We start from the raw sequence: 17,347 nt of genomic DNA, 5'->3' as shown, positions 1-17,347 counted from the left end.
TTCAAAACTTCTCTTGAAGATAGCAAAACGGTTGACGGTTGACGGTTGGAGTGTGGGAACGTGAGGAGTCAAACGTTTTCTCTAAAGCTGATTTAAAGCATTAAAACTCTCACACAGAGGAGATGTCAGGTCATGAGAACGAGGCAGAGAAATGAAGTGGGTCAGTCTTTGTCCGAGCTTGTGTGTGTGTGTGTGTGTGTGTCTTTGGGTTTGTTTGTGTTGATTTTCTGACGACACAGCTGTGTACGGCCCCCGTCCTCTCTGACCCGCCTGTCCTCCATGGAGGAGACACATTCCTCTGTCAGGAACAAACCGTCAGTGAAAAGCTGAACTCCTCACAAAGCGTGAAAACAAACATCCTTTCAGTCTTCTTCTCTCAGAATGAATATTCAGTCCTGAGGTGTGCAGCGGCACTGATCCATTCATTTTGTGTTTCTTTGTCGAGTCCTGGGGGTCTAAAAGTTAGTTTTCTACCAGAATACTGAAGAAATATACTGAAAAGAAGCAGCCAAGTTAATCATTCATCCCAGAATTAAAGGAACATATGTCTGAGTGCATCGTTATCATGATTAAGAGGAGCAGTGGGAGAGGAAGAGTTAAAGTTACAGAAGCTGAAGCCCTGCAGATTCCTGGGACCCATTTAGGGACCCAAACATGACATAAATATAGATACACATCAGTGTCATGCAGTTTTGTCAGTATGCCAAAAACCCAAATAATTATCAAAAGAAAAATAATAACTGGATACAAAATGGTACAGTTATCCAACAAAACCAGTAAAACATTAAAGATGGAGAAACCCTTTCAACATCCAAGTTTGACATTTTCATTTTTTCTTTTTCAACTGTTAAAAAGAAATTATTTTTTGTTTTATTTTATTAGACAAACTAGTTTAATAAAAACATTGTTAGTGATTTTCTATGTAAATTATTAAGCTTTAACTGGTTCTAGTGGTAGAATTGATATAAATTGTGATTATTCTGGACGTTACCTGAGCAAATCAGAGATTTGAAGCTCGGGTTACAGTGATTTTGTCAAATTTGATTCGGAGGAAAAGCTTCTCGACTCTGATTTTATCTATTTGTCACATCTCTGTAAATGTCGAGGGATCAGCTAAATTGCACAGAGAAGAAAAGTAAACATTGCTGTTTGATTTTACTCCACATTTCCCTGAAGTCCACAGGAAATGACTGAAGGAAATTCCATCAGCTTCAAACGGCACAGTGTTGATAAAAATTCCAGAATCTCCTCCCTCCTCACATTAATGAACTAAACGATCACATGCCCATCTGTCTGACAGCAGCTGGGTACGGTTAATAAAATAACTTGCATAAAAATAACTAAACATTCAGTAAACCAGATGGTTATCCGGTAATGATGCAATTTGAAACTCAGCAGCAATTGTTGTACTCAAAAATGTTTTTGGCCCTAATAAACACCAGCTAAATCTTTTCTGTAAGATTTAACAAAATAATTGTAATCACACCTGTTATTTATCAAAATTGTTCAACAAGAACCAAATGTACTAAATCTAAACTAAACATGTTTTGTAAACCCAACTTCATCAAATCCAATTTTAGGATTTTTAAATAATTCTCGGAGGCAATAAATCCTCCTAGTAAATTATTGGCCGTAGTAATAATAACCAAGTAAAACTTTAATGTTGGATTTAACTAAATAAAATTAAAATTATTAAATGTACTTATTAAAATAGTTAAACACAAGTCAAATACACTAAAACATAAGAACATGTTACCTGTAAATCTTCATTCCCTTTATGTATAAAATTACATGGAATTTTACATTTAATTAAATTACATAAAGTTCAATTTTGTGGCCAACTCTTTTTTTCAGTGCACAAAGATCTTTTTACTCTTTATTAATATAATCACATTTATTTACTAATACAACTTTTCAAATGCATTTATATATTTTACTACTGTACAATTTCAGTATCTGTTCTCACCCTGGGTCCACCAGAGGCTTGAAGATATTCACAAACATTAATACAAACTTTAGTATTCGGAATATTATAAAGTACAAATTATCATAAATATTAGAGTATGTGTGGAATTATATTACATTTTAATTAGTTTCTTTCAGCAATAAAAATAATCTGTATTAACTGACTTTTACATGTGTATGAATAGATTTGAAGCACGTTTTAGTCTGGGAGCTGTGTTGTTGTTATTATATATTATAAATATGTAGCGAGCGTTTCCCATCATGAATGCAAACAGTAGAAAACAGGACATTTGACAGGAAATGGGGTGTTAGTGATGAGGGACTCCTGGAATAGCTCCATCTGCTGGTGAAGCTAGGTATGCGTCAGGATCCTTCAGTATGACAGGCTCAGAGTTGGGCAAAGATTTCTGGAGGGATGAGAATAAATTAAAAATTTTGTTTCTAATTCCAATTTCTAATTCTAATCCTGAAAGCCTTTATCCACAACTCCTTAAAATGTCGAGAGGTCAAAGATGGAGCTCCTGTAGGAAAAGCAGGACAAATAAATGTCAAACAGCTTAAATAACACAGACAAATCAGGTAATAAAGACTTTCCTGAGTTAAATGTTTTTACATGGCACAAGGGTGCTGTTGTCTCCAGGACAGATGTTTTTGTTAACTGATGGTCAACTCCAGAACCCTCTCAGCTCAAGCCCTGTCTATCCCACGAGGTCAAACGTCAGCCAAAAACCAGTGGTTGGTTTGTTGTACCTGAGAGAATTAGGAGGAACATTGAGTTTGTCATTTATAAAACTCAGATTCAGTTAATCCTAATTCGAATGAAAAACCCAGCTGACACCAGGGTTAATCCCTTCTTCAGCAGCACCTGGGAAATTTGGGCATAGAAGCCTGCAGAGGCAGAAATGATGCTGCATGAAACAGAAAAACATCTTAGAATACTTTAGACTGAAATAACTCATTTGTTTTGAACACACATTTGCTTATTTCCCATAAAATAAATTTATTCAATTTAATTTGCCTATCATAATAAAAATGATCAGCTGGACGTTACACACACACACATCATTTTGGCCTCAGAGCAGTACCAGAATTCAAGACTTCATGGTTTTAGAAGAAATGTGGTCTCTTTTCCACTTAAATTTTGCACCAGTCAGCAACAACATGACAACTGACAGATAAAGAGAAAATAGTATAATTATCTTGTTAAAAGCCCACCCAGCTGTGGACATTTTAGGTCCATTTGCTTTTCAAGTTTGATGTGTTGAAGGCAAAAGCTGCAGACACAAGGAGGTGAGTGCTTTTGACAGGAGCCAAAGTGTGACAGATGGATCTCTGCAGGGCTTCTTCTCTGTGGTTCCACAGAAATAAGAGAATCTGGTCACATACTCATGGATGCAGGAGCTAGCAGGTTAGTGATAGTCCAAGCATGCATCAAAGTTAAATGTGTTGGGAAACCAAAAGAGGACCAGAGAGAAACAGTAGATGGTCCTAATGGAACATCTAAACTAGAAACTGATGCTTAATGGGAAGGCTTTGGGTGGGAGACGAATATAGGTCAGGTTTTGCTGCAGGTGGTCATAATGTTAAGGATTAGTGTCTGCATCTTCCAGTGGACCATCATAAGAAGTGCATGAATGATAAAATGTTCTTAGGAGGATTTTGGTATTTTGGTAAAAATGTGGATGCAGATAAAATTTTTCCCATTTTCTCTTTTCTGTTTCTCCTCCTGACTGATGGTTGGATGTGGAGCGTCTGGCAGTAATCCTTAAGCTGCTCTGTTCTTTGAACGTCTGTCAAAGAGGTTTCTGTCCAACGACAGCTCCAGTGTGTGAAACTGAATTTGATCACGCAAACGCCTCCTGATGTTGTCAAAAATAACAATGATTTTGGGAAAGTTTCTAAACTGCACAACAAAGTCAGTTTTGGGGATTAATGTAACTAAAGAAAGTGATAAAAATGAAGAAACTGGTAACTAAGCTGTTGCTTTCAAACTGGTTTCTGTGGTTTTTGAGCCAGAAACTTGAGCAACTTCACATTGGATAGCACTCTATAGCCCTCTGCTGGCCAGAAACTGGCAATTTACTTTAATGTTTGGGTGAGTATGAGTGGAAACCTGCTTTACAGCAATAACTGTTTACAGTGCTTGTAGCTAATATTAAGATTAGCAGTAAGCTTTTTCAGTTCGCCAACCATCAATAAAAAAGAAGTAAAAGGAGAAGAATTTTTAAAAGTAAGAGAGTAATGTCTTTGGAGGAGAAGCAAAGACCTAAAACCAGAGTGAACATCGACTCAGCCTACACTCATTTGAGGGAGCTAAAGGATGCTACGAAATCACTGATGGTGACCTGGCTTTGTTGCTACTAGACTTGTAAGTAATAATATATTTCGTCCAATAATGTGGATCTTTTTTACTTCATGGCTTTAGTATCAGTTTGCTTGTGTTAGCCTTTGTTAGTTAGCAGGCTGCTGCAGAGTTGTTTACAACAGCTGTAAAACCGCTTTCCACCAGTAGGAGGGAGATGCAGGAAACTTATTTCAAATGGGAAAATCCCAATTACTAGTTTAAAGTATTAATCAGATTAGGCAGATCCAGGTCATGTATCTTCTCCATCAGCCTATGTTAAATTGTGGGTTTTTCTCAATGTCAAGGAACCTCACCTTGATGCCTTGGTTTCGCCCCGGTTGCCTAGAGATAAGTCATCAGGAATCGCCAAGGCGTGTTCCAATCAGTTCCAATGTCCATGCGCTACCAAGGCATCTGTCCTCTGTTTGTTAGCTAGCTGAGAAGGGATACATGCAAGGTGCCTTGTTGCCTTCTTTCGGTCAAAAACTTCCCAGAATACATCGCGGTATTTTAAAAAGGATGGTGAATCGGGAGCCAGCAGCTACTTCGGGGGCAAACTTCCAGTTTAAATAGAAATGAACTCATTGTAGCTGTCGGGCTGATATCTAAAATGTTTTTGAGATCCAAAGCAGTTAGCTATGGTTGATTAGTTGTTTAATAGTTGAAGCTTCGGTAGCAGGTTCTAACTTGCTTACATATTTAATTTAACCAATTAAAAAAGTAAAAGGCTCGTTATACATTTACATTGAAACTTATAAGTATGAAATATAAGTTTACCTCACGCGATGTGAGAAGTCTGTTCCCTTCAACTGTTTTCTTTGACCAAGGAAGGACAATGTCCTCATATGCAAGAAACCTTACAGGCAAGGCGAGGTCCCTCGACAGTGAGAAACACCCTCTATCCTCTTTAATATCCTTACGCTTTACTTATTAGCCATTGAATTACATCATTTATATTAAATATATACCAATTATAATCCCTTCTGGAGCAGCTGAGTTGCACTGTGTTGCATAATAATGTCTCAGGTTTACTGAAAAGTATTTTACTGAGCTGCATCATCCACATAACATTCAGATCTACCTTCTGCTGGTTGGAAAACTACATGAGAGCTTTTCCAGCAATGACAGATTTTTCATATTTTTGATTCTGATTGAGCTCCATCCACCAAGTGTTTACCTTTGTCCAGGATGTCCTTTGCAGAGCTGCATGGCTGCAGGAGTTCTGATAATAAGCACGGTGGTACGTGTGATCTTTAGAAACAAAATCATAACACTTTAGAGTAATAATCATTACTTTCCTAGAAAAGACCAAGATCATAATGCTGTTATAGTTTACTAACAAAGCTAATAAAACACTGAGGGTTTATGTATAGGAGAAATAACACTGCAGAAAAAAGTACAGAATGCAAATGATTTTTTTTCTTGTGTCAGTCTCGTCTCTTCTCCCACTCTCACTTCAGCTTATTTTTTCCTCTCACTCTCACTCCATCTTCTTCACCCACCTCCGAAGTCTCATTATTAGACTAAACCTGTCACTGTTCAGGGATCGCTCAATCATTCTAGTGAGGTTCAAAATCCAGTCCCCTGTATTTGACATGAACTCTGTCTCACCCCCCACACACACATACGCCTCCTCCCACCGCTCACCTTAAAACATGGAGATCAATAAAAAGACATCACTGAGGAAGCTAATGGGATAATTTGACAGCGTTCTTATAGAAAAAAAAACAGTCTTTCCTCTGGGAGTCAGACTCACAGGTGACTGACAAGCAGCACCTGAAGAAGAAAATCTTCAGACATTCTTGCGACTGACTGAACTGCAGATTCATAATTGTCAGAGCATCTTCTACCTTCTACCATCTTTGCCACGGATTAAATCAGTGATTTGCAAAAGCTGTAAGCAGAATAACCTCCTTAGAAAAGAGTTCAGTTATAACTCTGTTGAATCGTTGGACTCGGTGAAAAACGTCCAAAGTTGTTTTCTTGCTCTTTTCTATCCCGTATCTTCCTGTCTGAGGCTTTTCTCCTCACAGGTGTTTGTTTTGTTCACAGCCTGATAACTCAGAGTAAAAGTCTGTCCAATGAACTGAGTTTGAACCAGACTGACATGGAATTTCCCACATGCTCATGTGGTTGCTGTTGTTTTTAGTAATTGATGTCCGACATGGTGATTACAAAGTGAAGGGACAATTGTCTTCTCAAATTTAGGAATACAGCTTTGTTGAGTGCAGCACTTGTTGTTTTTGTTTTTGTTTTCATCATCTCCTAATTTGTTCATTACAGCTGATCAGCCATCCTCCAGAATATAACCCTTCCCTGTTTAAATATTCTTTTTTTAAATGTTACTCCATTTGGCACCTTTATATAGTTGAAACAGTCCCCATCAGCTCCGCCTCCAAGTCTACACCTTTGGTTCCTTGTACACCTTTTAGGTTTTCTAATTAAAACTTAAAAACGACAAAATAATCAAACATAAACCTGAGCTTGACATAAATAAAGCCAAAAAGAAAAATATGTCTTCACAAATCCCAGAGATCCTGTGAATGAGGAAATTACTAAATTAAAGCAAAAAAAAAAAAAGTTAAGTTTTTGGTCTGTGGATTATTTTCTTCATCTGCCTTTAAAAAACCTCCCAGTTTGGTAAATTTTTTACTTCAGCTGCCAGTCTCTGCTTGTATTTGCTATATAATCTATCCCACGAAAAATCATCCTTCTGTCGGATTTCTTCAAACTTTCTGTCTCACCGCTGATGTGACGAGCTTCTTCTCCTGCTGCGAGAGGCTCCACATTTCTGGGTCAGGCTCTCCTTGTCACACCCTGTCCTGTCTCCCTATTCTGTTCAGTCCTGTGTCCATGTTAATTGCTCCCACCTGCCTCTCGTCTCCCAATCACCCAAGGTCCCAGCTCCTCCTGTATTTAAACCCTGTTAGTCCATTTTGTCTGGTTGGTTCATTGTTTCATTGTCCTGTGTGTCCTCCATTAAATCAGTGTTTTAAATGTTCCTGTCTGCCTCCCTGCCTGTTTCTTCCCCTGCACTTGGATCCTCACCTCCGTCTCACTCACCGGCACGTTGTGACAGAATGAGCCAACCCAGTAAACGATCCAGCGGGGAGGTTCTTCCTTGGGAGTGTTTGCTCCAGTTTTTAACCGCAGATCACCGGCCGGCTTTTCCTCCTCTGGCCTCATCTCGCCGCAGACGCCGTCCCCGAACCCCGGCTGCGACGATCCCCTCCACCCTCCCGGAGCTAGATGTGAGGTTGGACCAGGAGACGCAGCTAGACCGCTCCTGCTACGTGGGCACCAGACTGGCTGTGTGCTCCCCCGGAGCTGGCCCACGGCGTTGGGAAGGATGCCGGGCTCCACCGTCACCCCTGGTCCCTGGACGGAGCCGCGAGCTCGCTGCAGCTCCGGCTCGGCGCGCCAGCTTGGACCCGCCCCCAGTCAGACCAGCAGTCCCGTCTCCGGTCCAATCAGCGCCTCCGTCATCTGCAGGCGGAGGGACCATGCCTACAGCCCAGCTGACAGAGCTCGCCGGCCTCCAGGCGGAGCTTGGCCGGATATGTCAGCTCGTCAGCCTCCAGGAGTTCCAGCTGGACACCCTATCCTCCTCGAATTACCAGGAGAAGGTTCCGGTCCAGTCTGCAGCTCCCTCATCTCTTGGCCAAAGGATCGAGCCCGCAGTCCACCCAGCAGAGCTCGCCGGTCTCCGAGCTGAGCTGGCCCAACTCCATCAGAGCCTCAGTCTCCAGGAGCTCCAGCTGGACAATCTATCCTCCCTGCTCTCCCAGTTTCCGGCACCACCAGTTCAGTCAGCTCCTGTTCCAGCGGTGGTCCCGGTGGATGCATCACAGCCAGTTCCCGTGGTGGTCCTGGAGGTCACACCATATCCTGTTCCAGTGGTGGTCCGAAAGGTCGCACCGCATCCAGTTCCAGCGGTGGTCCCGGAGGTCGCACCGCATACGGTCCAGCCTGTCCAAGCGGTCCCGTCTGCAGCAACTCCTCCTCCACTCCAGAAGCCGGCGGTCAGAGTCCGGCGGTCCAGATGCCGACGGTCTAGAAGCCGAAGCCCCTGGACCAGAAGTCGACGCCCCTGGACCAGAAGTCGACGGTCCAGAAGCCGACGGTTCAGAACCCGATGCTCCCGGACCAGAAGCCGACGCCCCCGGACCAGAAGTTGACACCCCCGGACCAGAAGTTGACGCCCCCGGACCAGAAGTCGACGGTCGAGAAGTTGACGGCCCAGAAGTTGACGGTCCAGAAGTCGATGGACCAGAAATCGACGCCCCCGGACCAGAAGACAACGCCCCCAGACCAGAAGTCGACGGACCAGAAATCGACGCCCCCGGACCAGAGGTCGACGGTCCAGAAGTCGACGGTCCAGAAGTCGACGGACCAGAAATCGACGCCCCCGGACCAGAGGTCAACGCCCCCAGACCAGAAGTCGACGGTCCAGAAGTCCACGCCTTCGGACCAGAAGTCGACGCCCCCGGACCAGAAGTCGACGCCCCCGGACCAGAAGTCGACGCCCCCAGACCAGAAGTCGACGCCTCCGGACCAGAAGTCGACGGAGGTCGACACCCCCAGTCCTGAAGTCGATGCCCCTTCCAGTCCTGAACTTGACGCCCTCTCCAACCCAGAGGTCGACGCTCTCTCCAACCCAGAGGTCGATGCTCCTTCGTGTCCAGAGGTCGACGCTCCTTCGTGTCCAGAGGTCGACGCTCCTTCGTGTCCAGAGGTCGACGCTCCTTCTTGTCCAGAGGTCGACGCTCTCTCCAGTCCAGAGGTCGACGCTCCTTCGTGTCCAGAGATCGACGCTCCTTCGTGTCCAGAGGTCGACGCTCCTTCGTGTCCAGAGGTCGACGCTCCTTCGTGTCCAGAGGTCGACGCTCCCTTGTGTCCAGAGGACGACGCTCCCTTGTGTCCAGAGGTCGACGCTCCCTCGTGTCCAGAGGTCGGCGTCCCCTCCAGTCCAGAGGTCGGCGTCCCCTCCAGTCCAGAGGTCGACGTCCCCTCCAGTCCAATGTCTCCGCCGCCTCCAGCCCAGAGGCAGACGCCGCCGCCTCCAGCCCAGGGGCCGTCGCCGCCACCTCCAGCCCTGAGGTCATCCCCGCCACCTCCAGTCCAGAAGTCAAAGACGTGTCCTCCGGCGTCTCTGCCTCTGGTCACCGCCAGTCCTGCCCTCACCAGGTGCGGGCCCTCAAAAGCCCGTCGTCGCCTCCTCCTCTGCCACAGACGCAGGCCCCCAAGAGCCCGTCGTCGCCTCCTCCTCTGCCACAGACGCAGGCCCCCAAGAGCCCGTCGTCGCCGCCTCCTCTGCCACAGACACAGGCCCCCAAGAGCCCATTGTCACTGCCTCCTCTGCCCCAGGCGCAGGCCCTCAAGAGCCCGTCGTCGCCTCCTCTGCCCCAGGCGCAGGCCCCCGGACTCTACTGGTCCCTGCCTCCTCTCCCTCGGTCCCTCTCGGCCCTCCCTCTGGGTCCCCCTCCTCCCGCCCTGCTCTATGTTCCTGTGGGCGTCTGGAATCCGCCCTTTGGTGGTGGGGGGGGGGGGGGGGGGGTACTGTCACACCCTGTCCTGTCTCCCTATTCTGTTCAGTCCTGTGTCCATGTTAATTGCTCCCACCTGCCTCTCGTCTCCCAATCACCCAAGGTCCCAGCTCCTCCTGTATTTAAACCCTGTTAGTCCATTTTGTCTGGTTGGTTCATTGTTTCATTGTCCTGCGTGCCCTCCATTAAATCAGTGTTTTAAATGTTCCTGTCTGTCTCCCTGCCTGTTTTTTCCCCTGCACTTGGATCCTCACCTCCGTCTCACTCACCGGCACGTTGTGACACTCCTGGTGCCGCCGTTGAGGATTCATCCATCACTCACCAAACATCCAGAAATCCCGAGGAAGGTGAGCTGCATCACGCGGGGGGTGGGGGGGGTGGGGTGGGGGGGGGGGGTGTACATAATATTAAAAACAGTTTACCTAAAAAGAAATATTTCTTGCTCATTAAAAAATAAGTTTAATGAGTTAAAAAAAACGTCCATCTTTTTTTGTTCTTTTTGTTTAAGATCGTTCCTTTGGTGTCCTCCACAAAGACAGTTTGCTTTTAAAACACTTTCATCCCTCTAAATGACCACACTTTTCATCCAGGGTTTGGATCATATGTCTTTTGATGTTCTAAACAAGCCATTAAAATGAAAAGTGGAGAAAAAGCAAACATGATTCAGGGAAGCGTTTTGCAGAAAACTACATGTAAGCAAGCTGGTCTGGGCTGGTAGGTTTGTGCTCCATTGGACCACAGATCACCATTAAAATAGAAACACACTAAAAAACATCTTTCATCTTTTGCATTCATGATCTTTTCAAATTCTTTTGCACGATGCCCATAATGTACAAATTTCCTTTGCAGAATCTATTGTTAGAATCTGTGCAGACTCTAAATATGAAAATTAATCCTTTAATTCATATCTAAACATACCCGAGTTGTTTAAATAATGACACAAATACACTTACCTGTAATGTACACTGCAGCAATGGAAACTACAGGTTTGTGACAGCTGAGGTTTGGTGGAGAAGCTCCAAGAAATACCGGTAAACAAAATCCTCCAAGGGTAGTTTAGTAAATCATCAAAATTAGTTCTTTAAAGATTAAAAGTCCCATTAAAAACAGCCCATTTGCTCCAAACAGCTAAAAAGTGACATTTTCTCATTAAAACATGTTCTTAAATATGTAGTTTTATTCTCTCTAAGAAATTATTGAGTAAACAAATCAATAGTATGCACCAGCAAACTTTAGTTGGAAAATAGTTGCAAATGATATTTCTAAAGCAGAAAGACAAATGAGCATAGGAATGATGTTACAGCTGCTGTTTTGGAGGACATTATTCTTGTTGCGAGGAATGAGAGCAGCTTCAAGCTGTTGTTGATTTAAACTGTCCTTAAGGTTGAAAATGTTTTTCTAAGACGAAAATGAGTTTAAAGCAACACTAAAGAGTTTTAACACTTTAAGCAATTGCTTTCAGAGTTGTTTCAGTTATTCTTGAGGTAGAAACTTTACCAACTTCAGATTTGACAGCCCTCTGCTGATTAGAACCCACACTTAGTTTTGTGGCACGGGTAGGTTCACTAGTGGGAGCTCTCTGCTTTACTGCTGTTAGCTCTTTACTCTGCTAGCAGTTAGCATTTTCAGTTTGTTTACCATCAGTAAAAAGCACAAGAAGAAGAAAAAGATATTGTTTGGCATGATGGCGGAGTCTAGAAGTAAAAGTAAGACAGTGATGTCTTTAGAGGAGAAGCAAACAGCTAGAACCTAAGTTAACATCGGCGTAGCCTACATTCATTTGAGGGAGCTGATGGAGGCTACAAAATCACGGACTGATGGTGGCCTGGCTTTGTTGCTACTGGACTTGTAAGTAATAATAGTTTTTGTCCAACAGTGTCGGTATTTTTTACTTCAAGGCTTACTTTAGTATCAGTTGGTACGTGTTATTGGTAGCTCACTGGTAGCACTAGCTACAGCAGGCTGCAACGGAGTTAGTTATGACAGTTGTAATTCTGCTTTCAACCAGTAGGAGGGAAAGCAGAGAAACTTATTTAGTGTTGCTTTAAAACTGGAACTTTTAGAATGTGTAATTGGGGGTTTTGTATGAAAAATGTACAGCATGAGCAGTTAAACATGTCAGTGTCAGTCAGCCGAGGTGCTGCTGGTTCTGGTCTGCCTGAAAGTTGTGATCCGGACAGACTTTCTGCACCAGCCTGTAGTCGGTACCGGTGAAGGCAATGAAGATGCATATGACCTTGAAGGGTTTGGCACAGATCCAAGCTGCTTGGGACTGGGTGTTCTCTGAGTAGCAGGTCTGACCCGGGTCATACATGCAGGGCTTGGTCTTCTTCGATCTGTTAGTTCTCTGGTACTCGATACGACAGTTGAGTTCGGTCACCATCATCGTGTCCCGTTGATATTTTTGATGTTCTGGTGAGGTGGAAATGGTGGACTGAGGGGGGCTGGGGAGCTGGGATGTCAGATCTGGGAATAGGACAGAGTTTCTGGTGGCGCTACCCTGAGCTGCGCGATCTAGAACCTCCCACCCTACCGTTTTGGATGGTGGGACGATGCTGACTGATATGTTTCCCAGCCTGGATGAGTTGTGGCGGAAATAGACACTGAAGGTTCCATTGATGTGGTCCACAATTTTTCCAGTCACCAGGAGGCTGAACTTGACTGTTTTCACATTGAAATAAAAATCCCCCCAGCCCAGGATCTTCTTGGCCTTTGGGGATGTTTTAGCAGGAGCTTTGGGTTTGGGAGGAGGGCGATACAGGTACTGGTCAGGGGCTTGTGAGAAGTTCTGGGGCCATCCATAAGGACTGAGTGAACCATAAGAAGGGGGTTTGTGCTTGGCGGAGATAATTTGTAGGTCTTTGGAGATGTGTTTAACCTTCAGAGCTGCTCCCTCAGCATCTTCTCCTCCTGTTTCTGTCTCCCTCCACTGTTCCCTCTTCGTCTCTAGAGGCTTGGATGACTCTTGGGCCTATAGAAAGCAAATAAAATAAAATAAAACCTGTAAAGTGCAAACATGAAGAATCAATGCAAACTTGAGTTGGGGAACAGAAAACATTGGCAAAGTTTCTCCCAAATGGAAACTTGTGATGAAGAGATCCTCGAGAAGTTATTTAACCTCCAGATACAAACATAATCGGTTGCTATAAATAGTTGCATTTGTCATAACTGTTGCATCTTTTCTGAAAATACTGGAAATCGGTTAATAATGACGCTTGTAGATGAAGCATCCTGGTCAGGGTGACATGAATGAAGGACGGCTTAACTATCCAGGGCAGAAAATAATCGATTACAATAATTATCATTCTGTGTTTTGTTTCTCCCAATGAGGATGAGCTGGAACTGTTTGTGATCAATATCTCCTCCAGGGCAAGAAGGCACTGTTACATTAAATCTTTCAATAACAAATTTTCATTTTCTGTTCGTCCTCAATCACCTTCTCATTCCCCTTGTTAAATCCGTCAATCATCCTTTCATGCAACCTTGATAATAATCATCTGGTTTGTTGACTGATCTTCCAAGAAGAGCAAGAGAGAGAGAGAGAGAGAGAGAGAGAGCAAGAGCGAGAGAGAGATACACATTTCCAGGGCTGGTTCTAGACTAATAGGAGTGGGGGGTGGTTGTAGGGAGCCATCTTGTTAAGCTGCTTTCAAAAGACATTATGGTGGCATGTCATTGTAAAACTGCCGGCTGGTATGTTGTTTGAATTAATTTTCAATTGAATGCTGTGACGGCATGGCGAGGCAAGAATATTGCGCCATTCGTGCCACCAAGCTTGACAGTCATGTAACAGCAACGTCAGACTTCTGAATGAAAATCACGCCGTAGCGCATCAGAGGGTGATGTCATGATCGCATGTGGAATGTCCACTGAGGCCCGCCCAACGATGTTGAAAATGCAACTCAACACGAGGAGTCCATTTTGCATTTGTAAACATTATCAGCTGAGATGGCAAACTGGAGCGATGCGGAGATCTGGGAGCTTCTGGCTCTTAGAGCTGAAGCACAGGTCACAAGACGATTCACTGGGACTGTGAAGGACAGCCACCTTTTGGAGCGGCTCTTGAAAACATATTAAGGAGCGTGGCTTTAATTGCGATAAAAAAGAAATTACATCCAAGCATCAACAGCACAGAGACCGCCTCCACATCCCCTTTATATCACCAGCACGTAATCTGTTGTGAAAAACACATGATCGCTCTACATTACCACCACAGGCTGACCACTTATGAAAGACCAAAGGCTGCCTGACGCCAGCTTTGCGGCGAAGTGGCTGCAGTCGTTTTTCAAAACAGGCTTTAGAGAGGCACATTTACAATAAAACATTACAAAAATGCTTTTAAATATTTCAAATTCTAGTGAATATATACAATAGTTACATTTACTGCAGCTTTTCTATTAGTTTTAAAACTATTTTACAAAAATTATGCTAGCATCTTTTTTCAACCTACAACTTATTCATCCACATGCTTTTGTTCCACATCTTGTATCTTGCTAAACAATCACAAAACACAATCAGTTTATTAATGCTGTGATTCCGCCCTTGGCAGGGGGGCCACAGGGGGGTCTAGAGTGGCATTGGCCCACCCAGGACCCCTCCTAGAACCGCACCTGGACATTTCAAAATAAGTAAAAAAAACTGTTCAAATGTATTAGTAAATGTTAAATCTATTTTACTTGTTTTTATTGAATAAATACATTTTAATCTTTATTTGGATTGCATACGGTGTTTCTTCATGACCGCCCACATTCTCATTCTTCAAGAGCTCACGTCAGGTCTTTCTCAGTAAAATCTTTATTTATCCATTTATAGTTATTTCCAAGTATGCCTATTATTATCTCCCCCCATTCAGTCTATATTTGAAACACTCCTGCATACACACTCTCAGAGAAAGAAAGTAAGTGTTTGATTATAAAATGCACACAATAAACAGATTTTAGGGTGTGTACAAGTTCTACAGCCCCTTAAATGTTTTATTATCAAATTTTGTTTCTTTGTTTAATTACCAGCACAGAAAATAAAACGTCTGTTTTTTAATTTTTTTGGTTGGAGAAACAACACAAAAAGACCAAAATAGAAAACCAGCAGGTTCACAATGAAATGCTGGGTTATTTAAAGCCAGGAGACTTCCTGTTGATCATAAAAAGACGCAAATCCTGGTGAATTAAGTCTCTACTATGGATGTTAATTTGCAAACCAGAAAGGTGATGCCAAGCATCCCAAATGAGCAAAAGCTTTTATGCTTTGTATTGTTGTGACATTAGTTGTGCAGCGTGTTTTGCACACTTGTTGTGCAGAGCTGTTAACATTGCATGGAGAAATCAGACCTAAGCCGTGGCCTCTGTATCAGGACAAACATCTCTCGAGGTATCATTATTCCTCCCAGATGCTCAACGTCCACCTTAACCAGTCCACGCCAATCTTGGCCTGCTCCTGCATCCAAGTGAGCTCCAGCTGTGCCAAATGTTACAAACCCAGAACCTCCAGCTATGTGCTGTTCTCACCGACTCTAATTGGAGCTCACAATAATGTGACAGCCGTGTCACAGGCTCAGTGTCAAGATGCCAGCACAATGACTGCAACTGAGACGCAGCGGAGGAGTGGATGCAAGCACAACACATGTGAGAAAGCAGCTGCACAGGTAAAAAAATAAAAATAAGAAAAAAACCTGAGAGCAATATTTGTTTATTTAAAGGCTGGAAGAACATTCTTGCCACGGGCTGAGAAGATCCTTAATGCGTCAGGTTGGTTTTGTCTTTTAAACTTCTTAAGAAATCACAAAGCAACGATCTGACTGAAACCCCTCAAGGAGATTAAAGTTTGTTTAAAAAAAACACCTGTGAAGTTTTTTAGTTAGAAATAAAGCTCAAAATTAGGTTGCTTTGATGGGTTTCTCCTGACAGTCAAAAGTTACAGACAGCTGCAGCGACAGGAGGATTAAATTACAACGGCACTTGGAAGAAAGTCACAAAACAATTCAAGGATGCACAAATGGAAACTTCACTGCTTTGTAAAAACAAATTTCTAATCTTTATGTGCAAATAAAAGCATAAATTTGATTTTTTCTAACTTTGATAAAATTAGTGATGTCTTAGCTGGTTTTCTCCAACAGAACAAATGATTTAAGGAGTCTTTGAGTTTGTTTCTCACTCATTTATTTAAAGTTATTGTCATTTCAAGTGACTGTAAACTTATAGAAGATATCATCTTTTCATTTAAAAGGTAACAAAATGATGAGCAGGTGTCGATTAAAGGTGTTTCCCTCACTAGCATCGACCCTCAGCTGAGCTGCACCTCCCTGCAGCCCTTTTCCATAAATAAACTTCAGCAGCAGAGCAGACTCACCGTCCAGGGGAGGAGGCACAAACAGGTGATGGCAAAGTTCAAACGCAGAGTCCTCATTTTGTGGCGGTGTTTTTCCATCCAGAGTCGAACGATTTGCAGAATGCTCTCACTTCTCAGCTGGAAGAGACTTAAAAACCACCGAGACTTGGAGTGAAACAGCTCAGCTCTCCCCCCTCCTCTTCACTAGTGACTTCGTTTTTTTTTCTTTTCTCTGTATGTCCTCTTCAACACACACACACACACACACACACACACACACACACACACACACACACACACACACACACACACACACACACACACACACACACACACACACACACACACACACACACACACACACACACACACACACACACACACACACACACACCCTTTGCTTGCTTCTATGCTCGTTTTAACCACCTGGCCGGCCCTCATTATGACTCATCAACCCAAGGAAAGATGCTCTCAGACAGGCTGAGTTTGACAGCCGTCCCTGCTGTCCCCACATTCTTCAGCCGCAGGGAGGCTGACAAAATGACAGGGACTCTCTCTGCAGAAACAAAAAAAAGAGACAACTGGTGAGCATCACTGCCTCAATCTCACAATGGAAGGATCATCCAACTTTAAGTAAAGATTCATGATGAAACTATGTGATTTTTACTGCATTCCTCATCTGCTTTGCACCACATTGCAGCACGTGACTGGTATAGACTGATAGATGTTACAAGCTCTTAAAGAAAATCAGCTCAAAATGTAAATATTGAAAATTTACAAAATTATCTAAGTATGTTAATGATCTTTTCTTCTTTTTGATTTTGTCTTTGTTGAAATCTCATGCCTGTTTGCATTAACTAAAGAAATTCTTTGACATATTTTAGAGTTTTAAGCAAGAATGACTGAAAGTTGGCAAATGATGGAGTTGTAGTCGTTTTGGTCAAATGTAAAATTACATGCAATCTCATGCAATAATGCAAGATCTCATGCAATCTCACCTGGAGTGATTGCAAGTATCCGCTATACTTCTACGTCAAATTGCAGCTAAAAAACTGCAAAACAAACTGAATTTTTGTCATTTACTGTTTTTAAAAGTTCGTGTTTATGTTTGTGTTTGACAGACACTTTCATCCAAAGCAACCCACAAATGAGGATGGAATAATTACAA

The 17,347-nt window shown here is 43.2% G+C and overlaps 1 protein-coding gene and 1 long non-coding RNA gene across 2 annotated transcripts; both read right to left on the bottom strand.

Annotated features, from left to right (window-relative positions):
* Positions 1-798: 798 nt before the first annotated feature.
* On the bottom strand, positions 799-10,217 carry LOC139063391 (uncharacterized). The gene is made up of 4 exons (XR_011516754.1): positions 10,125-10,217; positions 5,487-5,560; positions 2,579-2,715; positions 799-2,486 (listed from the first exon to the last, which is right to left on the bottom strand). It is a non-coding gene; the product is annotated as an uncharacterized lncRNA (long non-coding RNA).
* Positions 10,218-11,705: 1,488 nt separating this feature from the next.
* LOC139063390 (neurexophilin-2-like) lies at positions 11,706-17,347 on the bottom strand. Its single transcript, XM_070545178.1, has 2 exons — positions 16,201-17,347; positions 11,706-12,826 (listed from the first exon to the last, which is right to left on the bottom strand). The coding sequence occupies exons 1-2, from the start codon at positions 16,276-16,278 to the stop codon at positions 11,984-11,986; spliced, it is 921 nt and encodes a 306-aa protein (XP_070401279.1). The 5' UTR covers positions 16,279-17,347; the 3' UTR covers positions 11,706-11,983.

Source organism: Nothobranchius furzeri, chromosome 15, assembly GCF_043380555.1.
Source record: "Nothobranchius furzeri strain GRZ-AD chromosome 15, NfurGRZ-RIMD1, whole genome shotgun sequence".
In the NCBI taxonomy this organism is placed as follows: Eukaryota; Metazoa; Chordata; class Actinopteri; order Cyprinodontiformes; family Nothobranchiidae; genus Nothobranchius; species Nothobranchius furzeri.
The sequence above is the reverse complement of the archived record's forward strand: the minus strand, read 5'-3'. Positions and strand labels throughout refer to the sequence as shown.